We start from the raw sequence: 25,563 nt of genomic DNA, 5'->3' as shown, positions 1-25,563 counted from the left end.
TCATTGATCAAGGAAGGCCAATATGCTCTTTCTACAGGATGGGCTAGGGTCTGCCTGAAGCTATAGGACTGCAAAATGTCTTAGCTAGATGCATTAGCAAATGTTGTGCTGATCTGTTGTAGAGGGAAAAATTCTTTTTGACCCCTGAAGGCAATCAGCATATGCCCTGAAGCATGAGAGTTCCCTTACAGCTAAAGAGTCTTAATAGGTTTCCATAAGCTTTAAGTCAAGCTGCATAACCTGCATTCTCAGCACAGATACAGCAAAAGGTTTGATGCTGCAGAAATCTTGTGACAAGCACATAGGAGGACCTGGCTTTGGCGGTGTGACAGAACAAGCTCTGCTGCCTCTAGAACACAATGCCACAATCTCAGCTAAAATGATGTCAAATGTTGATAATGCTAATTGCTGAATGATACGATATGCTTAACTTCAGAATGGGGTAATACAGCACACCAGACCTCCAAGTGTTACTTCTCATAGTATCCCCCCTCCCTTTCTATCTGTTTTATTCTACCTTTCCTTTAAAGAAAAACACATAGTTCTCCTTGTGACACTCTGTCTACTCCAATTACTGCCACCAGTTGGAATTTCTGTTCCTTTATGCCAAGGGTACTCTTGAGAGATTATCGGTCCTTGGTAATCAGTATAGTCAAGAAAGGGATATTTTTAGATTTAAAAACAGAACAAAACCCATCCGAGCATATAATATAGTATAAAAATAATGTACAAATGAAATAGAACAATAACGCTGCCTCCTGTCACTGTATATAGCCTGTGAAGATACAGTATTTCTATTACATTTCTATCAATCACATACATTTTCCTTGCCTGTTCTAGTAACCAAGCCTTTTCAGGACTTGTCCTTCCCCCTCCCCCAGTCTTCATCAGTCTCCTTCTCAACACCCAATCTGCCCAGTTGCCTCTTTACCTCTTCCACCAATCAGGCACACAGTTTACCAGCCTGACCAGGAACAGAGAAGAAGAGGAGGAGGAGGAGATTGGATTTATACCCCGCCCTTCACTACCCAAAGGAGAGCAGGTTACAAACTCCTTTCCCTTCCCCTCCCCATAACAGACACCCTGTGAGGTAGGTGGGGCTAAAAAAGCTCTGACAGAAACTGCTCCTTTTCAAGAACAGCTGTGCTTGCCCAGAACTATAGCTTGCCCAAGGTCACCCAGCAGGTGCAAGTGGAGGCATGGAGAATCAAACCCGGTTCTCTCAGATTAGAGTCTGCGCACTTAACCGCTACACCAAACATTACTGAATCCTCATGCTGTTGTTAGCCCAAATGCTATGTGTTGCCCAAAATGAGCTGTCTCCTGTTTTTGTTGGAGAATTGGCAAGGAAGACAAAGCTTGAGAGAGGGAGGTAACTTGCAAGACAGGCTGCCAGCGTTTATGGGGATCTTTCCCTTCTAGAGAAGTTTTGAAATAATAAGAATACTAACTCACAAAAAGCATACAAGAAGCAACACACACACAAGACCAATTTAGAATTAAATGGAGTAGCAGGAATATAGGTGAGGATTGGAGATGATAGCTACCTATCCCGAAGAGCAGAAATCTGCAGAGAAAAGCTGTGAGGAGAACCAGTATCTCACAGGAAGACCCAAAAGGATGGGGGCGGGGTTTGTCAGTAGGTGCCCAGAACAAGTCACACAGCAGTGGAGCTGAGGCTGTCTAGTAATAGCAAAAATGGGACAAAGCGCTGATGAGTTTAGCTGAAGGTACAATGTGCTTGGGAAATGCTGAATGGGGTTCCCGAAAATTGACAAAGGAAATGGGAAATGTCTTGGGAGGAGTTCTTGATGCAAAACAAGTTTGAGTTTGAGACTCTGATTGCTTCCTCCAGTGATTCAGGGCATCAGTGGTTTCCACATTAACCAAAAATACTTCCTTTTGTGTTGGGTAGGAAAACTATCTGTGTTAATGGTTGCTTTTATGAAGAAAATGAGGGCAGGGGGAGAAAATGTAAGGTTGAGGCAGGTTTATTATTCTGGATATGTAGATGTTGGAGTAGAGGGAGAGGTCGTTGCAGGGCCAGAACAAGATTCTTACACCTTCCAGGGTCTTTGCCTAGACATGTCTGTGAGGCCTGCCAGGCTGGTTTCCATCTTGTATACATTTTGATTATGTTGTCCGGAATATGAACTCCTGGGGTGCTATAAAATGAAGGGTGTTCACTTCTAAATTGCCCCTCAGTAAAGAGAGGGAGGGTGATTTCCCACAAGCGCTGCTCCGCGCTCACTCCTTCTCTTTGCCCCGATGGTACGTGTCAATTTCACACAAGCTGCTGCGCGGCCGCATTTTGCCCCGCAGCTTCATGCAATTTCCCCTGCATCTACTCAATCCTCAAAAAACAGGATTGAGTAGATGCGGGGAAAATCGCATGAAGCTGCGGGGCAAAATGTGGTTGCGCAGTAGCTTGTGTGAAATTGACACGTACCATCGGGGCAAAGAGAAGAGTGAGCGCGGAGCAGCGCTTGTGGGAAATCACCCAGAGTCTGCCTGCTTACACTGTTGCTGTCTAAACTTACTCTCAGCATATTTATTTCTATTTCTTTTTAACATTATTGTTGTTGTTTTTTTAACGAAAGCCCTTGTTTCATAACCCCATTTTATCTTCTCCCATCAATCCAATGAGTTAGGGCAGGCTGGAGATAGTGACTAAACATGAGCTTCTTTGCAGTGAGAAACCTGAACCTTAGTCTTCCAGCAGTTGTTGAACACACTATTTGCTTCCATGCTGACTGTTTCAAAGAGTCATAATCTTTCAAAATGACAGGATAATTGACTGATCTCTCAGTTTCTTTTTTTAAAAAGTCTTACCCTCACAGTTGTACAAAAATTGGGAAAACAGGAAAACTGGAAGACAAGATGTTTCATGGGATAAGAAGAGTTTAGGAAGCCCGGAGTATCATGGGAAATATATTGTGGCTGCAAACTAGGGTTGCCAGGTCTCCACTGACCACCGGTGGGGGATTGGGGGGTAGGGTTGCCAGATCCAGTTTAGGAAACTCCTGGAGATTTGGGGATGGAGCCCAGGGAGGACAGGGACCTCAATGGGATACGATGCCACAGAGTCTACCCTCCAAAGTATCCATTTTCTGCAGGGGAACTGATCTCTGTAGTCTGGAAATGAGCTGTAATTCCAGGGGATCCCCAGGTCCCACCCGGAGGCTGGCATTCCTACAGCAGACCTAAAAACACTCTCCTGGGAGTAAGCACCATTCAATAAAATGTTACTCACATCTGAGTAGCCCTGTTTTGGATTGCTTTCCCAATCTAATTGCTTCCTGTATATTATATGGAGCAAAAAGTAAAAATGATAACTTATTTTTATTCCTTTTCTCATCACCAGGGATAGCTGGATCAGGACTCTTAGCTTGATCCAGCTTGTTACATTATTTGGGTAGCTCCTTTCCTAAGCAAACTTGGTGCTGCTAATTCCTTTAGAAACTGTTTTCATTAAGGAGTATAAGAACATAAACAAAACATTTTCTTTAGTCATACAACTGTGGGTTTTCTGAGAAAATAATTTGAACATTTCAAAAACATGACTGGCGGAGCTGGGCAAGTGGTCCGCCAGTAAAAGTCCCTTGTGGAGAAATTTGAAAGCAAGCTCCATGCTCTCCTGTCAGGTCTGTCTTGGGTGTTGCTGACCTAGCCTATAGGGTTGCTAACCTCCCGGTGAGGCCTGGAGACCTCATCTAATCTAATCTAATCTGATTTTACTGCCTAGAATTGTATCCATGTTGGATAGCAGAAACAATTTCTTTGGTGTGGAATAAAGGCTAGTTTTTCATTTACTACTTCTTTTGTGACTTCGAAAGACAAGCCCTCCCTCTTCTGGCTACGTAGAATATAACATGCCAAAAAATGGCGGGGGGGGGGGGGGGGGAGACTCTGAAACTGGAAAACACATTTACTTTCAAATTACCTATCTTCAGTAGTTATATAATAGTCACGTTCTTATCATGTATGCAGACTGATGAAGTGTACTCAATATATGGAGTAGTAGTATAGCCCAAGAAACTGGGCAAAATGCTGCTACTATACAATACTCCAAGCATTAACAAAATCATAGCATTTGTACAGGCATAAAAAAGAAAGAAAAAAGGCTCAGAATCATGATGCTGAGGAGATTACCACAAGTGCAATCTAGCTAACACAAAAAGATTTGGAAAATTTCTAGAGCATTGCTACAACATCATAACCTGACTTACAGATATGTATTCAGAAGTTCACATCACCCCCAAAGTTTTCAAGGCTTTCCAATGTTGTGTATTAGCTAGATTACAATTGTTTTTATTGCAGAGATTTAGAACATTCTTATACTTTTGCAATGATGCTATGATGATACTTTAGGGTATGTAATTGGATGTCAGCTATGCTGCCATGGTTGGTGGGGGAAGGGAGTTGGTAGAGTGATCATCATCCTTGAGTGTTAACTTGCATTTTCTCACTGTGCCTTATCTGGCAGCCTGACCTTGATGCTTTGCACTTTTGCCTCCCTGAGAACTTGTAGTCATTACTTCGAGCACACAAGGCTTGCACCTCTGATTGGCTTGCTCCCATCAGAGGGTCTCGCTTCAAACGCAGTATATCTTCCCCCTTCTCGCCTGTGGGGTTAGCCTTTACACAGAAACTGTATGCAAAGATGACCTGCTTCTACTGAACTCAATAAACTTGATCCTTCTGGAAGGAATGTTGTTGAGCCTGTTTGTTGTGGGACTCTGACAGAGTGTAAAGGCTCCATTAGCCCCGACCCCATACTTTGAAATGAGTGATGAGGAAAGCAAGGGTGTTCCAACTACTGTGATGGAAGAAGTCCCCACCACGATGGAGGGGACCCCCTTCACTACTATTGCAACGAGTTGGGGGCCCGGGTATGAGAAGCCATGGAGAGACCCATACTCATGGGCCCACTTTCCAACCGACGCCCGGAAGTCGTGGATTACCACTCCCCGGCCGGGGGGTGCCAGCTGCTACGACTACCTCTCCTACTATGAGAGGAGATATGACCACGGCAGGTCTGGCAGCGTGGGTGAGGACCCGATGGAGAAGATGCACTGTCAACTGCAAGCCCGAAAAGAGGAGTTACAGCAGGAGCTGCATGACATGATGCTGGACATCCCGTGATTAATTGCCACTACGGTGTAAGACAAGCTGTGTCTGCAGCAGCCAGGTGTGCCGGTGGCTCCTCCGGTGCAACAAGCCCCCCCAGGTCAAGCACTGCCGGTGCTGGTGCTGGTGCCAGTACCAGGGGGTACAGGTGGCCCTGTTGGGCTGTCTGCCCCAGTCCCAGAGGTACCATGGCTGAATCGCCCAAAGGAGCTCTTGGATACCACCTTTGACATCAACCCTGACAAGCTCACTTTCTTCCTACTGCAAATTTGGAAGTTCCTCTGCGACTGAGGCCATCTGTTCCCATCGGATGAGCACCGTGTGGACTACATCATCTTGCAGCTGACTAGTACGTGGGATTGCACAATCTGCACAGGCCTGAACTCCATGAGGTGCAGGCATTTATGTGGGCCTTGAGACAACAGTATGAAGACCCCATGGAGGCTAAGAAAGCATGCACCGCTCTGCGTGACCTGAAGCAAGGGAGTCGGTCAGTGCATGAGTACTCCAATGAGTTCAAGATGCATGTGGCCAAGATCCAAGGGTGGCCTGAGCCAGTGTTTGTGCAGCAGTATCGACTGGGGCTGAGCCACCAGATCCAAGAAGCCGTGCTGCGGAACGTGAACCCAGTCTCTCTGGTGGCCTGGGTGAGAGAAGTGGGAGACACAGAGAACTGCCTCCAGATGATTAAGATGACGTCTCCCAAAGTGTACTTGAAGACCCCCCATTCTAAGCTGAAGGAACCAGTGCATGACCAAAGGATGTGCCAGGGGCTCTGCCTCCACTGTGGAGAAGCCAGCCACTATGCAGCCTTCTGCCTGGCAGTGATTACACCACCCAACCCCAAGGTTCCTGAGCAGAAGGGGCCGGAGACACCTGTGAAAAAGGCAGTCTACACTCGAAGCTACCTCGGCCCTTCCACTAGGTGCCCAGTCCAGGGCCACCTCCTCCAGCAAAGATGAGAACCCCCAGCCGGCGGGAAAAGGCCAGGACCTGCTTTAAAAGGTGCAAAGCAGCAGGTCTGAGAAAAGTCTGCACCACGATCAGTGAGCAGTCACCTCCCTTTGTTTTTCGTGACTGTGTCAGTCCTTAACCTAGAAATTGGGGCCAAGGTGCGATTGAGGGCCCTCATAGACTCGGGGTGTGATTAGTCCTGCCATAGTGATGGGATAGGGGGTCCCAGTGCAGCAGTTACCTGGGCTCCTGATTTTCACCCAGATGGATGGGTCCACTATGCGTGAGCCCTGCAATTATCAGACAGTGCCGCTGATCATGGGGTCTCACTGGGAAACCCAGATGTTTGTTATAAACCCCATGGCCCACTTTTCTATGGTGCTGGGAAGCCCGTGGCTCCGAGCCCATGACCCTTACATTCAGTGGAGTGAGGGGACTGTCAAATTCATGGTGCCTGGCTGCAGGTTCCACTCCTGGCTCCCTGAGTGGGGGGATGAGCCTCCGTAAATCCCAGTTCATGCCTCCCTGGCTAAAGAGGAGTTAGACTCCATCCTGGCGGAGTACAGAGACTTGGCCAAGGTGTTTGAGGAGGAGGAGGCTGATGAACTCTCCCCCCCACACACACAATACTGACTGTGCCATTGAGATCTTGCTGGGGCACAAGCTGCCCAAAGGGAAACTGTACTCCATGAGCCCTGCGGAGAAGGAGTTATGGAAGTTCATTGATAAAAACCTGGCGTGAGTTTTATCCACCCTGCCTCCTCCCCGTTTGCCACCCCCATTCTCTTCCAGAAAAAGAAAGATGGGGCCTACGGCTATGCACAGACTACCAAGGCTTGAATGTGGTGTCAACCACGAACTCTTATCCCCTGCCTTTAATTAAAGACCTCCTAATGGAGGCTGCCAAGGGGAAAATCTTCACCAAGCGGGATTTAAGAGACACATACTTCTGGGTGCACATCAGAAAGAGGGATGAGCCCAACACTGCCTTCAATACCCTGTTGGGCCAGTTTGAATACCTGGTGATGCCGTTAGGGCTACAAGGAGTCCCTGGGGTGTTCATGAACATAATAAATGAAGTGCTGCCCAAACACCTCCTCAAGGGGGTGCTAGTTTATCTTGATGATATCTTACTGTACTCCAATGATAAATAATCACATGTGAAGTTGGTGAGGGAAGTTTTACAAACTCTCTATGACCATAAACTGTTTGCCAAGCTGTCAAAGTGTGAGTTCCACAAGACCCAAGTTGACTTCCTGGGCTATTGTAGATCTCCCCGGGGGTTGGAGGTGGATCCTTACAAAGTGGCAGATGTGCTGGGGTGAGAGGCCCCTTTTCCAGATGCCAACTTCAAGCATTCTTAGGATTTGCGAATTTCTATAGAAATTTTATCTCAAACTTTGCCCATGTGAGCTCACTTTGCCTCACAGACCTGCTTAAGACTAAGGGGAAGGGGCCGGGCAGCACTAAGCCAGGAGTGCGGCTGAGGTGGACAGCAGAATGCCAGGAAGTGTTTGATAAGTTGAAATTGCTGTTCATGTCTGAGCCAATGTTATGCCATCCTGATGAAACTAAGAAATTTATTGTACAGGTCGATGCCTCTGATGTTGCAATGGGGGGGCATCCTGCAAGAAGGGGTGGATGTGAAGCTCCACCCATTCGCCTACATCTCCAAAAAGTTTAATGCAACAGAACAAAACTGGGCAATTTGGGACAAAGAGGCAACTGTTTTAGGCTTGCAGTAATCACTTGGAGACATTGGCTGGAGGGTCCCGTTTGAGGTTTGGACGGATCACAAGAACTTGGAGGTGTTACGAACCCCTTGCAGCCTTAATGCTAAACAGCTCTGACAGGTGGATTTTTTCTCAAAGTTCTGCTTCACTCTCCAGCACTTCCCAGGGAAAGCGAACTCCTTAGCTGATGCCTTGTCCCACCTCCCCCAACACGCTATTCAGAGGGAGGAGATAGTGGACTCTATGTTTACGCCCTGAGGGACAGTCATCACTCGCAGCCAGGCGAGGGTGGGGTTGCAGGAGAAGGCTGAGCCGTGGACTGTCAAATTCAAAGAGGCTTTCTCAGAGACTGATCATAAAGGAACCGCAGCAGACCCTGCCATCCAGCAAGGAACTAACAGGTGCTGGTACAGCAGGCCTCATCTTTTTGTACCGCATGCCCTCCAGGGGGAGGTGATGCACTTTGGGCATGAGTCAAAACTGGCTGGGCACTTTGGGTACCTGAAAACTCTGCACTTGTTGCAACGCCAGATCTGGTGGCCTCACATGCGGGGGAACATCTCTCAATACATGGGCCCGTGCCAAACCTGTTTAATGAGTAAAAGGCACCCCGGCAAATCACCGGGGTTGCTCCGGCCATTGGAGACACCTAGCCAGCCCTGGGAGGTATTTTCCATGGACTTTATTACTGACTTGCCCCCTAGTAAAGGGAAAAAGTAATCTGGGTGGTGGTAGACCTATTCTCTAAGCAAGCCCATTTCATTTCGTTCAAGCAACTACCTAATGCAAAGACTCTTGCCAAGATGTTTATGCTACACATGGTGAAATTGCACTCGTTGCCTACCAAAATAATTTTGGACTGCGGAAGTCAGTTTGTTGCTAATTTTTGGAAAGAACTTATGCAGGTACTGGGCATTGAACAGGGCCTCAGCAGCGCCTACCACCCAGAGACTGACAGCCAAACAGAGCATGTTAATCAGGTGGTAGAACAATTTTTCAGATGCTTTACTAACTATCAACAGGATGACTGGGCTGAGTTATTGCCCTATGCGGAATACAGTTATAACAATGCCACCCAATCCTCCATGGGGGTGTCTCCTTTCAAGGAAGCGTATGGGTATGAAGGAGCCCCTCTACCCATGGTGGGGGGGTGGGAACCTGAAAACTTGGTGGCAAGGCCTCAGGGAACATTGGCTTCCTATCCAAAAGACTCTTGACAAAGCCAAAATGGATTATAAAACTCAGGCCAACAAGGGGAGGGCCCCAGGATGGGACATCCAACCTGGTGACTCAGTCTATTCTCCACAAATAACTTGAAAGGACTCCAACCATGCAGGAAACTTGGTTGGAAATACATGGGACCCTTTAAAGTATTAAGGAACATTAATGATGTGACGAACTGGAGTTACCAAAAACACTTAAAGGGATATACCCCATTTTTTCATTTCACTTTACTGAAGCGGGATCCTGGACCGAATGCCTGGAGACCCCATCCACCAGCCCCACCTCCACTGATAGTGAATGGTTAACCCCACCACAAGGTTGCCCACATCTTGGACTCCAAACTGAAATGAGGGCGACTCTTCTATTTGGTGCAGTGGAAGGACTTTGACCCTTCGCATAATTAATGGATTGATCACTGTCATGTCCGTGCTCCTAAATTGCTACACGCATTTCATAAGCTGTACCCTGACAAACCAGGTGGGGGGGGCCTTCGGAGGGGCAGAATGTCAGCTATGCTGCCATGGTTGGTGGGGGAAGGGAGTTGGTAGAGTGATCATCTTACTGTCCTGGAGTATTAACTTGCATTTTCTCACTGCGCCTTACCTGGCAGCCTGACCTTAATGCTTTGCACTTTTGCCGCCCTGAGAACTTGTAGTCGTTAGTTCGAGCACACAAGGCTTGCACCTCTAATTGGCTTGCTCCCATCAGAGGGTCTCGCTTCAAACATAGTATATCTTCCCCCTTCTCACCTGTGGGGTTAGCCTTTACACAGAAACGGTATGCAAAGATGACCTGCTTCTACTGAACTCAATAAACTTGATCCTTCTGGAAGGAACGTTGTTGAGTTTGTTTGTTGTGGGACTTTGACACTGGAAGAGGCATTACAGTGATGCTGCTTTCCCCCTCATTTTTCTCCTGCTGTTCCATCGTACAGCAGTATGAGCATGGAGTCCAAGGGTGGGAGGTCTCTAGCTGTAGCAGGAGACCTGGCTACCCTAAACAATAGACATATGGTGTGATCCTAAGTAGAGTTATACCTTTCTAAGTCCATAGAGGTCACGTTATGATAGCACTGATGGTGATTGCGTAAGCCATAGCATACATTCATAAAAGGGCTAGATTTTCAAAATGATTGTTTTATTAAACTGTGTTCCTGTATGGTGAAAAGTTAAGGTCTGATTTATTTTTAATACTACACATCATCTATTACTATTCTACGGTTACTTCACCATAGTTACTATTGTTTTGTTCATTATGCAGATTTCTGGTACCCTGTCATCATTGTTTGGCCTACAGATTGGTAAGTGATACATGTCTTTTGTTTTGTGGCAACTACCTTATAAAGTGTAGACACTTGGAAAAAGGTTATCACTTGAGTGAGCAAGAGGCTAAATGTGGGGTTGATTGATTTGTGGGGAATGTGAAGGATTTGTGGTTGAACATGTTGTTGTTTGTTGATTGTAAGAATAAGATCAGCACTGTACCCCCCTACCCCCCTCCCCAATATAAATCCAGGATTTATTTAGGATGTGGGCACTTACCACTCTTCATATTTGGAAATCTAGACCAAATCAGTCGCATTACCTTTTCAATTAAAAAAAAATGAAATCAGAAAGATGCAGAATTACACAGATAATAATGACTTAAGGCTAAGGGGCTATCCTACTGTAAAAATAACATATTCAGTGGGCTGCAGCAGGAAGGGAGATCACCCAAAATAGCCATCCCCTTTTGAGAAAACTTAAGTGCCCTGAAATCTTCTGAACAGCATGGTGGGATACAGTCCATTGCTTCCAATTATATACCACAGAGCAAGACATTGGGCTGAAATGTGTCTGACAATTCTCTAAATGCACTGTAAACTAAATGTTGATTTTATTTACAACCTGTATAATAGAATTCCTTTATTTACATTTATATATTTTATTAAGTGCTCTTTTTTTGATTTGGTGGCTTGTTTGGTTAAATTGTGTCAACTATGAATAACTTCTATTATTTAGTGTGGGACCAATGTTAAAAATGGTGGATATTTTACAATACACTTGGATATATTTACACTTTAACACATCATAAACTGACTTTTTGGGAAGACAGCAGAAGAAAATTTTGCTGTCCTGTATGAAATAATCTTTACTGCTACTGGTTTGCAGTCCTATATACGTATATCTGTTAGAAGTTATTCATGCTTCAGTCTTTTAAGACATTATTCATGCCTCAGTCAGTGGTGTTCAGTTTAGATAGTCTTGCACTGTAGTTATCTGTCCGATTTCTGGTGGTGGAAAGTGCCATCAAATCCCATGGGGATTTCAAGGCAAGAGATGTTCAGAGGTGGTTCACCATTGTCTGTCTCTGTGTCACAACCCCAGTATTCCTTGGAGGCCTCCCATCCTAATACTATCCAGGGCTGACCTACTCAGCTTCCCAGATCTGATGAGACTGGCCTAGCCTAGGCTATCCAGGTCAGGGCACCCTAAATAATAATTCCCTATTAGTTCATTGGTTACTTGTAATTCTTGAGCATTCTAACAGTGCCATCCTAAGAACATCTAATCAGAGGAGCCCAGATGTTATATGACTGTAACCTCATTCATTCTTCTATGCCTATAAATATGTTTACTTTGTGTGTATGTGAAATATGCTTACTGTTTATATGATTCAATATGTATCTGTAATTGTCTCTCAGTTTCTTTGATGTAAATTCCTAAAAATACCTTGCTAAGGACACACACCAGTAGAGATTACCTAAGCACACATGCTTTGAATGACGATATTTCTAAGTTCCATTTTGGAAGCCGAAGAAGCAGATGTTTTGAGTAACCTTTGCCTGAGAACCTACTGAGCAGCAGACAGTACTAAGCTTGATGGACCAATGGTTTTACTTGGTCTGAGACTATTTCATGGATTTGCTATCTTGATATATTCTGGTTTGCTCCTACAATTATTTTGTTCCAAGTATGTTTGCCACACCTTTCTACTTATTTCAGCCGAAGGAATATAAGTATGATTAGGGGTCATTTCGTAGAAAAAGAGGTGCAGGAGCTCATTAGCATAACTTCTTTGCATATGTCACACACCCTGACATCACTGGAAGTGTGTCAGAAGGCAACACCCAAAGCTCAGGATCCACCCCAAAAATCTCCAGGTATTTCCCAACTCAGAGCTGACGAGCCTACCTGGAGAAAAACTGCTTCGGCACAAAGAAAATAGTCAAGTTCAGGGGGTGTACATTGGTCTCTCCTCCTCCATTTGGTCCTCACAATGACCCTTAGAGGTAGACTAGGTTGAGAGAGTGACTTGCCCACCATCACCTAACAATCTTCATAGCGCAGTCAGGTATTTGAAACTGGCTCTCCCAGATCCTAGCCTAAACATCTGACCACTACACCTACAGGGTCTCCCAATAGTTCCAGGCTACACACCGGCCACCAGAGAAAGTGCGAACAAAGGGCTCAGCGGTTCAACATAACAGATTGACTTGAGATGAGTGTGCAAGGAAAGTAGCAGAGGGGAAAGGCTGGTCTTCCCTTGCTAAGGTAGAGGTGATGTAGTATCAGCTCTTGGATCTCTGGCTAGTGACAAATGCCAGAATGTCCTCCTCCCTCCACCTTTACTTTCAGGGAGGGAGAGAAGGAAGCAAGCAGTTTGCCACTGCTCATTCTCTTTCCAATGGCTGCAACTTGTCTTCTACTTGCCACAATGGGGGTGGGGGTGAGCGATGTTCTGTCAAATTTCCCCCCCTCTCCTGAGTGGAGCAGTTCACATCCTAAGCAAAATGTAACTGCTGTAATCTTAATTACCTCTGCAGGACAGATGGCAAAGTTTAAGTGTTTTTACTCCCCCATTTTAAAAGCGCCATGTGCAGCTCCCAGATCAAAATGCACAAATATTTAGTAGAATGAGCACTGAGAGAGGAAGATTTATCCAGTCAACTTGTGCAGCTTTTTGCAGATGGGCAAGCATCTCCTCTTGAACTTCTGCCTGCTGCATATCTTTTAAGGGCCTGGAGGACCCACAAAAAGGTGGTGATCTTTACAATTACAATTAAGGATGTGCAGTAAACACCTCACAAGAAAAAGCAGAAAAAAGTCTTATGGGAAAAAACAATATACTGAACACATACCAATCAATGTTGGATCAGGCCAAAGAGATATGGGGATGGCTTTGATTTCGAAGTTTCAGCAGAAATTTTTAAAAAGGATGAAACACAACAGCTGTTCAGTTTCCAAATCTAAATAGGCACTGTAAAAATAAAATAAAAATCACATTTCTGCTTTCTCTACCATATGCCCCCAATCTAAACATACTGCCAAACACCTGGGATTCTCAAGGAGCAACTGAGAATGCAGTCTTACAATGATAATAAAAGCTTGGGACTACAGTTGCCAGGTCTGGGTTGGGAAATACCTGAAGACTTTGGGGGTGGAGCCAGAAGAGGGCAGGGTTTGGAGGGGAGGGGCCTCGGCGTGGTACAGTGCCACAGAGTCCACCCTTCAAAGCGGCCATTTCCTCCAGGGGAGCGGATCTCTGTCAGCTGGGGATCAGTTGTCAAAGCAGGAGACCCCCAGACCCCACCAGGAGGCTGGCAACCCTACTTGGGACCCACACACACACCCTTTTTAAAAACCACTCAGTGCAAGCAAGGTTTTCATTATGGTTAAATGTTGAGATGCTCTTATTCAAGGCAGCATTTTCATTCAGCAGATCAATAACCAGCTAGTTATTCAATGTTACTTCCCTATAAGGCTTTCTTCCCAATAGAATAATGCATCTCTTCATATTTGTTCATGTCAATGGATCAAGAAAAAAAGGTCTCAATGTCTTCCCTTTTTAAGAACATAAGAACATAAGAGACGCCAATGTTGGATCAGGCCAAAGGCCCATCCAGTCCAACACTCTGTGTCACACAGTGGCCAGAAATACCAGTGCCATCAGGAGGTCCAGCAGTGGGGCCAGGACATTAGAAGCCCTCCCACTGTTGACCCCCCCCCCAAGCACCAAGAAGACAGAGCATCACTTGCCCCAGAGCCCCTAGCTATACCTTGTGGCTAATAGCCACTGATGGACCTCTGCTCCATATGCTTATCTAATTCCCTTTTGAAGCCGTCCATGCTTGTAGCACCCACCACTTCCTGTGGCAGTGAATTCCATGTGTTAATCACTCTTTGGGTGAAGAAGTACTTCCTTTTATCCGTTCTAACCCGACCGCTCTGCAGTTTCATGGAGTGCCCACGAGTTCTTGTATTGTGAGAAAGGGAGAAAAGTACCTCTTTCTTTACCTGCTCTTTCCCATGCATAATCTTATAAACCTCGATCATGTCACCCCTCAGTCGTCTTTTCTCCAAGCTAAAGAGCCCTAAGCGCTTTAACCTTTCCTCATAGGGAAAGTGTTCCAACCCTTTTATCATTCGAGTTGCCCTTTTCTGCACTTTTTCCAAAGCTATAATATCCTTTTTAAGGTATGGTGCCCAGAACTGCACACAGTATTCCAAATGAGGTCTCACCATTGATTTATATAGGGGCATTATTATATTGGCTGATCTGTTTTCAATACCCTTCCTAATAATCCCCAGCATAGCATTGGCCTTCTTTATTGCAGTCACACACTGTCTCGACATTTTCAGTGAGTTATCCACTACAACTCCAAGATCTCTCTCTTGCTCAGTCTCTGCCAGTTCAGACCCCATCAATGTGTATTTATATTTAGGATTTTTGGCTCCAATGTGCATCACCTTGCACTTGGCCACATTGAACCCCATTTGCCATGTTGACGCCCACTCACCCATCCTTGACAGATCCCCTTGGAGTGCCTCACATAACGTATGCAACTCCATAAGAACCTAAAGGATCAAGTGAATGTACAGCCAGTTATATTTCTCCTGCTTCACGCTCTGGGAAGGCGGCGGCAGCTGGGGCAGGCTCATCAGGACGTGGGTGAAGCGCTCCTCCAGCTTGCTGGCACTGGGCATGGGCTGCTTGGGAGCAGTGGGCTGCTTGGGGGGGCAGCAGTGAGGAGGCAGCGCTCCAGGGAAGAAGTGTGGGCCACTGATGCCGCTTTCCTCTCCTCCTCCTTGCCCCCAAAGAGGCAGCTTTTTCTCACTGCCGCGGCTCTCCTTGCGGGGAGCGACCTTGCCCGCAGCCCCCTTTGCGCTCAGTTGGGCATGGAGGCAGGAGGAGGAGGCTGCGGGAGGAGCATGCTGCTGCTGCTGCCATCGCCCTGGCTCTTGCTGTGGCTGCTGCCAGGCTGGGCGAGCAAGCTGCTGCAGCAGGGCTGCGGGCTCTCTCCCCCAGGCCGGGGCCATGGCCACGGCTGGCCAGCCAGGGACGAGAGCGCGCCAGCACCTTGGCATGGAGGCAGGAGGAGGAGGCTGCAGGAGGAGCACACTGCTGCTGCTGCTGCCGCCTCCCTGGCTCTTGCCATGGCTGCTGCCAGGCTGGGCAGGTGAGCTGCCAGGCCAGGGCCATGACCACAGCAGGCCAGCCAGGCACCTCAGCAGGCGGGTGAAGAAAGGTGGCAGGGGGCACCCCTGGGCTCCTTCCTGCCGGAGCGCTGTTCCAGCGCACTCAGGCAGGAAATGACCCCTGAGTATGATCATCTTCCAGAAGTTCTTGTGATTTCTCTGTGGTGATCATGCAATAGTTTTTATCTTTGTGAAGTAGTTCGTGACTACTTAATTGTCCAGAGGAAGGATCTCACTTGTATCTGTGTTTATTTATCTGATAGTAAAATATTTTTACCCAACTTCCAGGCCATATGTATGCTTGTAGCTCTTTCTTTGGAGCTCTTCATGGCAGTTGGTGAATGGATACATTTCCAGACAGTCTCCGCTCAATTAAACTATTTACAAAACTCCAAAGCAATGGGGGCACAGAATTCTCCAGCCTTGGAAACACCAATAGGAGCTCTCCAGAGTTTAACAGGCACTGCTGGCTGCCAATAACAGAGCTCCCATTCTGTTCTATGGGATCAGAACGCTATATATAAACTCAGCTCAGCTCCACACCCTCTCCTCTGTTGGCTGTTGGCAGTTTACACAGAGAGGCAGGGAACTTGTTAAAAGCAGGCTAGCAGAGCACATTCCCTCCTGATTGTGAACTCCTCTCCCCTGCTGGGATTTGGGTGTTAGGTGGACTCAGGGCTCTAAGCCATCCCACAACCCTGTAGCCAGGAATTTGTCCTGGGGGGATCTTCAGCACCAGGGGGTACAAATGAAATTAAATTTAACCCTCCCATTCGCCTGCCTGCCTCACCGTGCCTCACCCGGACCCACAGCAATCCTCCTCTCCATGGACTGGGGGACTTCTTGGCCACTCTTGATGAGCCCATGCCAGGCAGTCCTACCTACCCCTTCCCAAGGCATGCCTCTGCATGAGGCAGGGCACAGTTACCCACGAGTCAAAGCTGAGTTTGCCAGCTCCAGCCTTTGGGTTGAGGTGGGCCAGCCCTGGTAGAGTTCAGCAAGGGCAGCTCCTGCCTATTCGCATGACTGAACCCTGTATTGCTGCACCATCCTGCTGTGCTCTCCACCTTCCACTCACTCTCCCTGCTGGGCTGCAGGTAAGAAGAGACAAATCTGGAGCCTCGTGCAGCCTGCAAAAGGTGAGGGAAGGTAGAGCTTGAGCTATGCCGCGCCACTGGCCTGAAGCTATTTCTGTATCCCTCCTTCCTTCCCCTCACCCCTCACCACCTCTTCCTGCTGGGGTGCTGCATAATCGACAGAGAGCTATGCCCCCAAAGCCCCACTGCTGGCTACTGCCCTACCACCCTGTTACTCTGCTCATGCCGAGCAAAGGGGCTTAAATACTGAATGCATGGCTGACAATCCACATTTTGACCATGAACTCCTGTCCCCTCCTGGGGTTTGGGGGTATTAGGTGGACTCAGCCTGACTCTCTGCTCACACTGAGCAGAGGGGCTTAGCTACTGGGTACCTTAGCTGAGGACCCACATTTTTATTGTGACCAGGCCCCAGGAGGAGACAGTCTGGCCACCAGGCTACAAAGTGGTTCTGCTCCATGCACAGGGAATAGATGCAGACCGCACAGCAGAAAACATCAACGCCATGATACTGAGTAGCCTGAGGGAGTGAGTGGGCAGTGGAAACATCATCTGTGGCTACATAATCACAGATGCCAGTGCCAACATGCAGGCAGCAGTGAAGGTTGTGTGCCTAAAGGGCATAATCTGAATGGCACACACACCATCTGGGGCTGGGGATCACTGTCTAGCCCACCTGGGACCCTGCCACCCTTGAGAGGCAGTCCTTCCTGGAGACCTGCTGGCGCCTTGCTGTCCACTTCTTGCACAGCATCAGGTCTGTCTGTCTGCTGCACAAGAGGCAAGGTGAGGGGAAGGAGCTCATCCTGGACTTATCCACCCACTAGAACTCTACCATGATTGCATGTTTGGTTGAGCAGAAGAATGCGGTACAGGATATCTCCTCCGTGACCATCCTGTTGTCACCTGGAAACATCTGTCACACCAATCACTGAAGCCCAAAGCTCCCAATTAAACCCACTGTCCAATGAGCTACTTCTGTCCTCCTTGTTTCCAGGTGGCAACAGTCATGATTGCATGTATCTCAATGTGTTTCAATGAAGTCCAGGCATCTCAATGGTGCCACTATCGCGCCGATTTGAGGTCCTGTTTCAGCACCATAGCACTCCCAATAAAACATTTTTTAAAAAACCTCTGAGGAAGATTATGTCTGGGGCAAAAAAGGTTGGGGAAAGCGGCGCAGTTTGAAATGGCCATAATGCTTCAGAGACAGCTCATTAATGAGAAGAAAATTGCTGTGTGAAACCCCCATCCCTGTATCACTATACTCTATGACATGCCAATAACGAATAATATCCAGTTTAGAAAAGTAATGTGAAAAGGGCTAAGGTGGGACAGCCAAAGCTCTTCAGGAAAGAAGACCATTAAAGCTGCTCAGTCAGAAAGGGAATGAAAAATGGAGAGAAAATCTTGCCTCTGAGGGAGGAAAGCGGACGGGGGTACCGTTGAAAAGTGTTTGGAAACATCAATTGGTATAGAATGCTGCAGCCAGGATGTTGACTGGAGGGCCCATCTACTCTGTTTCCGGGTACAGTTTAAGGTGCTGGTCTTGACCTTCAAAGCCCTGTGCTACCTGGGACCAACTTATGAACATATCTGTATAGTTCATTCATCCTCAGGGGCCCTGCTTCATCTGAAGGTAGATGAATGGCAATCTCAGCAAGGGCCTTCTCGGTTGTGGCACCAAAACTTTGGAATTCCCTCCCCAGGAAGATTTGTCTGGTATCTTTCCCCAGCAGATGAAGACATTTACTGGTCCTCCTTCTAGTGTTGTTTTTTTATATGTTTTTAACTGAATTATTTTATCATTTTAACTGTAATTTTAATTGCTGAAATAGGGTGGAAAGGCAACATAAATATGTTTTAAATAAATATATATAATGTTTTATAATAAAAATGTCTTTATACAGCAGAGTGGCATGTGGATGAACACCTTCCACCGAAGAATTGTTACCCAAACTGGACCCAGAGAAGGGGGAATTAGCTTTTTAAAATGGGGTTCCAGATAGAAATAACATAATATCTTGTAGTCTATGTATGTTAGGATGGATCTTGGTAGGAATACCCTAAAAGGTATTATAAAATTGGGAGGGGGATTGTAAATGCAAATGAATAATTTTACTGTATGTTTTTTTAAATTTTAAAAGTTTATTAATAATAAGGCCAGGATACAACCATGGCCAGCATATATACCTATGCATACATGTATACATCATATATACAAAGCCAGTTAATCAGTAAGCAATAAGAAAAAAAACCAGTTAAATGCATATGTAGATGATGGTAGAGAAATAAATGTTATGACTAAGCAAGGCAAAATTACAACATATCAAATAAAAAACAGGCAAACCAGACAGATAAAAAAATAAATACAGATGTAATGAAGTAATTAATGATTTATTCCTCCAAGAGTGGGGAACTGCCAAAAATAATAGGGTGAATAGTGGAAGCTCTGATCAACAATGGAGAGATGATTTGATAAGTATATCATAGGAAATCCAGGAATGGTAATTCGAGTTAGGGGGAAGGTCTCTCTCTGACATATAAATTAAGACTGGAAGCCAGGTGATGATGAAATTGTCATAGATTTTTCTATAGCTTGTTTGAGAGTAATCAACAATGGTAGAATTCTTCTACATAATGAATGGGTTCCGTATCTTATCACACCACATTGTCAAGGTCTATGGAGAAGATTTCCAGCTATTGTAAGTCTTTCCACAGCAAAAAGGAGGGAGATAAGATTTTCATGGATGTCAACTCGATCCACTGGGTTCCAAAGGTTTAAAAGTAGGAGCTCAGGTTTTAGAGGTATTGATTACAAGGTGATTGCAGTAATTTGATTCAGGACAGCTTGCCAAAAATGTTAAATTGTCAGGCATTTCATATACAAAATAAAGTAAAATAAAATAAGAATATAAAGATCCTACATTAAGCACCTGATAACTGATTCCCTAAGCAATCACACAGTATTGAGTGATTCTTTGTTCCCATGCTAAGCCCAAATTGCTCAAATGTGTAGTTTTTATTCATTTATTCATTTATTAAACTTTCTTATATTTTAAATGCTCTAAAGCAGAGGTTCCCAAACTTATTTGGCCTCCTGCCCCCTTTTCAGAAAAAAGAATTACTCAGTGCCCCCCTGGAAATCTACCCTCAAGAAGTGGACAAAAAGGTGCAGTGACAAATTTGCACATAGTAAAGAAAGATGTCGTTGTAAATAAGACACTTTGAAGCTCAAAATCATAAAAGTATTTTATAAAATCAACCATAGTAACATTTGTATGCACACAGAAAATTAAGATAACAAAGGCTGTGATTGGCTGTGGAGACCCCTGTCCACCCCCACCTCCCTCCCTGATCCCAGGGAAGACCAGGAGAAGACAGGAAAAGGCTGCTGTAAAATAGGTCCTGGACTCTTCTTTCTTTATTCTTCCATTACCCCCTTATTTTTATTCAACCCCCCCCCAATTACACCCAAGGCTCCTACCACCCACCTGGATCGTTCCAGCGCCTCCTAGGGTGCAGTATTGCTTATTTTGGGAACCAGTGCTCCAAAGTCTGATCTCTGCAAAAACAACATACCTATTTGGTCTTGCTATTGAAATGTGGTACTGCTGAGGGGCAGCAAGAAAGCTCTCCATTCCTGGCATACATCAGGAATAGGGACCACACAAACAACCCCATACTCTTCCCCTCCATGTTTCAAAGTAACATATATACAGGTGTATCAAGGCAAGGGGCCATCTTACAGGCTATGCTGAGTTGGAAGAAAGTGTTTTTTGCAGCTGCATTAACTTGTTTCTCCAGCAATAATGTTACACAAATAGGATAGTCATGAACCAGGAAAATGGTGGTTTCTGGTTTGTTTGATTACACGAATCATGAACTTTCATTAATGTTTCCCATTTCCCGAACTGGTTCATGGTTTGTTCAGTTCATGAGTTTGGGAGGTGGTAGAAAAGTCCTTTTGTGAGTTAGAGATGCCAAACTCTTCAGCAGGCTCTCCTCCACCTACCCTCCAAAAGTTTGGTGAAGATTGGATTTGGGATGCCTGAGTTATAACCCCCCAAAACATATAAAGATCCTACACAGAACACCCTAAGCTCTAGCTTCCTCTTATATCAGCCACACAGTAAGCAATTCTTCCTAACTCGGTCTCACACAACAACTAACTCCTCTCTCTTCCTGCTTATACAACACTGCTTTATTGGATTGGCATCATAAACTGACTGGTTTTACACTTTTTGTCACTGAGTTGGTATGGACACATCCTTACCATCACTGTGACATTAATAAGTTATTGCTAGGGATGGTTATGAACCAGGAAAATCGTGGTTTGTGGTGATTCATGGTTTGTTTGATTACACGAACCACAAACTTTCACAAACATTTCCTGTTTCCTGAATTGGTTCATGGTTCATTCAGTTTGGGAGTCTGGGAGGTGGTACAACAGTCCCCTTGTGAGTTAGAGATGCCAAACACACGGAGAGTCTTCAGCAGGCTCTCTTTCACCTGACCTCAAAGTCTGATGAAGATTGGATTTGGGATGCCTAGATTATAGCCCCCTAAAACAGGTGCCCCCAGGAAAGCTCAGCTCTAGCCTCCCCTTAAATCCACCACACAGGAAGCAATTCTTCCTAACTTGCTCTCACATGATGACTAACTCCTCTCTCTTTCTGCTGAAAAGTGAAAGCAGCTGAGTCAGGGTGTGGCATATATACAATCTGCTCCCAGAGCTGCCAATCAAGCTATGGACAACTGCTATGGGAGTTTCTATGGCTTTCCACAAGTCCACCCCAGTGCTGCCTACTAGGAATTGATTGAATCAGCACCAGGTTGTCTGGAGAATGAACTGCTCTAATGAACCAAATGAACCTCCATGGAAAAAAAGGCTTTTGATGGGTATCCCCCTTAGAAGCGTTTATAAAACCTTCCCTTACTACTGAACATGACAGAGAAACTTATGAAGGTTTATTGGATAAGGATAATAAACTGAAATCCAAGGAGAGACTTTGGGATACTCTTAAAATCAAATTTACTTGGTGGGAAACCTTACAACTTCAATCTACATATGCCAAGGATGCAGTTGTGGGATTCTATATTGCTAAACCCAATTAGACAAGATCTGGCTATCAACAAGTGACAAGATGATACAGAATCTTTATAGATTTCTTTGGGAAGAATATATGCAGGATGAAATAATTAAAACAATCATGATCTCCTGGATTAGAGACATTGGCCACTCTATAGAAATAGATAAATGGCTGAAAATGTGGAAAACAGTCAGATATATGAGATCTATAAGTTATAAAGAGAATATTTTAAAAATGTTTCATAGATGGTACTGGACACCAGATAGATTAACTAAGTGTCATAAATCTGTTTCCAACTGCTGGAAATGCAAAGGAAATGTGGGAACGTTTTTCCATATGTGGTGTCGTTGCAGCAAGGTTCGTAACTATTGGTTAAAGGTACAAAAAATAATATCAGAAATAATGGAAGAAAATATTTTTTTAACACCCGAAATGGCTTTGTTAAATATAATCCCGGATAGCTTTGTACAAAAAGATGTCTATCTGTTTATCTGTGTATTGACAACTGCCAGGATATTGTTGGTTAAGTTTTGGAAACTAGAAAAAACCTCGACAAGGGAGGAAATAAGGACAAAACTGCTTGAACTGATACAAATGGACGAACTAAATTTGGTGTTACAAGAGAAAGACAAATGTATTCATACAATTAGGTGAGAGAGTGTATAAGTGGATAAATAACTCTTGGAAAATGTAGACTCCAATGTATACGATCTACCATATGTAATACTGGATAAAACTGATAAAGCTTAGAAAAAAGAAAAAAAGACTTTTGGATTCAGGAATGATGCAACCAAACAAACTGGTTCAAAATGAACCACGAACTGACCTGGTTCATGCTTGAACCATGGTTTGTTTCTCAGTTCGTGTCCATCCCTATACACAAATGAAGCTGCCGTATACTGAATCATACCATCAGTCCATCAAGGATCATTATTGTCTGCTCAGACTGGCAATGGCTCTCCAGAGTTTTAGGCAGTCTTTCACGTCACCTACTGCTTAGTCCTTTTAGCTGGAGATGCAGGGGATTGAACCTGGAATCTTATGCTTGTGGAGAGGCTCTTCCACTGAGCCATGGCATTACAACGCTGGATCCAGTATAACCCCAAGGCTTTAACTGACTCAGCAAAGATCAGCTGAACTCCATCAAAAGTGGGGTGCACAATGTCTTTAAAGATCTCCACCTTCCCAACCAGCATTACTTCTGTCTCTTTAGGGTTTAGTTTCAATTTGTTTACTCTTAGCCAGTTAACCACAGCAGCCCAGCAGCTATTCAGGATCTCTACTGCATCACCAGGAGATTTGGATAAGGAGATGTGCTCTCTGGTGTAAGATAGCAGCAGAAGGGGACATATGAGTCTCTCGCTGGAGACTGTTCCAGGGTTTTGGTGCCATGACTGAGAAGGCGCTCTCCTGGATTGCCACCTGCCTTGTATCAGAAAGCAGGGCCACCTAAAGCAGGGCCACAGAAGATGGCTGCAACAGTTGGATAGGTTTGGATTTACTCTTATCAACCTTCTTTCTTACATGCAAGTTGAGCCCCATCACTGGATCACCTCAATGTTGTTGTTCAGTGTTCTACGTTATAGCCATGCCAGACAGCTTTATTCATGCACAGTAGCTGCTTGTACTATGGTGTTGTAGCTCAGTGGTGCCTTGTTAAATGAGTTTCATCTACTTTGTGCTAAAGCTTTCAACTGAGTTTCCACCTGCTGTATTTATATCCAACACAGTCTTTCAGTCACCAGGGGTGATGGCATGTATCTCTCAAGGGCATCCCCCCAGTGGTCCCTCCCTCCTTCCATAAGTTTGTTTTAAATATATATTTTAGTTTGGTTTTAATTGTTTTGATGATGTGTTTTTATAATACTTGTTTTAACTGTAAGCTATCTTAATGGACCTTATAGGCAGAAAGGAGCAGTCTAAATTGTTTAAATAAATCAGTTTAAGAGGTGATTTGAAAGTCAGTTTGCCTATCACTCGTGGCCCCAGGAAAGGTCTTTTTTTGTACACAGAAAAAAGTTATTCTTTGAAAATGTACATGTAGAATGTATCATTAAATTGTGAGTAATTGTCATATTTCAGAGACAAATGTCGGATCACAGCATCCTTAAATATGTTAAGGTTTTTCAGCATTTGCAGAGTGAAGGATCTGATTCCACAATATTAAAAGTTGCTTTCACTTTACTAAATCTATGACTTGTTATGAATAATTTAATGAACTGAACAAAAATATTTCCTCAGTAAAGAAAAGGAGGTTAACTAGTGCAACGAAACCGATGAAGAGGAGTATTTAAAAAAATGAAGCAGGTTTACGAGATTTCTTTAGTTGCATAGCCATGCAGATGAAAAGCTCATCTCTGAATGGAGACTAATTTCACCTTTGAATATATTGTTAGAGAAATATATTTTGTGATAAAATGCCAGACTGTAATTCAAAATCAGTTGCCAGTTTGGTGACAAAATTTATACGTAAACTGAGAGATTTTATATTATGTGTTGTACTGGTCGATGACTGTAATAATAAAGAGACTGACTGATATTATATAGTGTGCTGCACTTGGGCATTCTTGGACATATTTCTGAAAAATAAAGAATATAAAAATTTCCTGTTTAAATGGAAGTAGTAAGACCACCATATTGAAAAGTGTTCATCTGGTTAGAGTTTATCTCTAAGAGGAAATGCTAGATAAAGCCCATTTTTGGATTTGGGTAGCCACACAATTAGGCCAAGGTTTCCTCAGATCAAATTATGCACTTATACTGCACTATTCACACATAGCTCGGTGTCACTCATAATTCAGCAGTATAGTAGATGGATTTAGAAGTCAGCTTGACTATGCCACTGATAATATGCCAGAAGAAATCATATGGTTTGCATGTTGGAAACATGAATATATTATGGCATACAACCAGCCACCATGTAGAATAACTTTAAGTGGCACCCAAATGGTAGCGCAATGTTTAAATAGTTGTAACAATTCTGTATAGAAATGCATAAAAATACAAGACAGTCATCAATGCACCACATTTTTAAATATTCTTCTTTCTTGGTGATATTTTCTTTCCTGCTTGCTAAATAATTCATTTTTTTAATGAGAAAGAATCATACTATTCAAACATGAAGAAATGTGGAATCCATTTACCCTTTGGTTAATCCTGTTAGTGTGATTCCAGATGTTGCAATCTATAGGAATGGGGTGCAAAATAAAGGATACATAAATACTAAATGCTTGGTCAGTTTTTAATAAGAGCAAGTGTATACTGAGAATTTGTTATTCACTATTGCATTTTAAAATCACCTTTCCTTTTTACCCATGTACCCCTGGCAATGTATAACATATAAAAAAGCATGATATCAGCCAAATAAAACAACCCAAAGTAGTGGGAAAAGAGACATAGATAGTGATAATCCCAATTGACATTATGATATTAACTGCCATCTATTTGTTTATTTAGAAAATTTAGATGCCACCTTTCCAGAGAACCTGCCCAAGGCAATTTACAAAATGAAACAGGATCAAATAATAAAACAGCATAAAATCATTAACATTTAACAAACTATTAAAAATACCAGCCTGAGCATAAATGTAAATAAAATTAGCAGCCTAAAACAGTGCTTAGGCTGGAATAATTTGCCCAGTTGATGAATTACTTGCCCAGATTGCCTTTGTAACAGAGAAGTCTTTCTATTACTTTTTATGTAGTAAGTATAATCCATGGATAAATGTTCTTCTATAAAGACCAGCTGATAGTGATGTACACAGTGTAATGTGCTCTATGCCATGACGGATCTAAGAGGTGTTTATGTAATATCAATTATGCTCTGTCATTTGTCAGGTATACAATTAGTCTGATAACTCTTGAGAGTTAGTGT

General features: G+C 44.3%; 1 protein-coding gene across 1 annotated transcript in view; it reads left to right on the top strand.

Moving 5' to 3' along the window:
* Positions 1-5,567: 5,567 nt before the first annotated feature.
* HABP2 (hyaluronan binding protein 2) overlaps positions 5,568-25,563 on the top strand; it is a 48,267-nt gene continuing 28,271 nt past the window's right edge. The window contains exons 1-2 of the mRNA XM_015425527.1: positions 5,568-5,777; positions 10,302-10,341. Coding sequence (XP_015281013.1) covers positions 5,568-5,777; positions 10,302-10,341 — 250 coding nt within the window. The remainder of the gene's footprint in view (positions 5,778-10,301; positions 10,342-25,563) is intronic.

This window comes from Gekko japonicus, unplaced genomic scaffold (assembly GCF_001447785.1).
Source record: "Gekko japonicus isolate JY-2015 unplaced genomic scaffold, Gekko_japonicus_V1.1 scaffold633, whole genome shotgun sequence".
Lineage (NCBI taxonomy): Eukaryota > Metazoa > Chordata > Lepidosauria > Squamata > Gekkonidae > Gekko > Gekko japonicus.
This window is presented reverse-complemented; position numbering and strand designations above follow the sequence as displayed.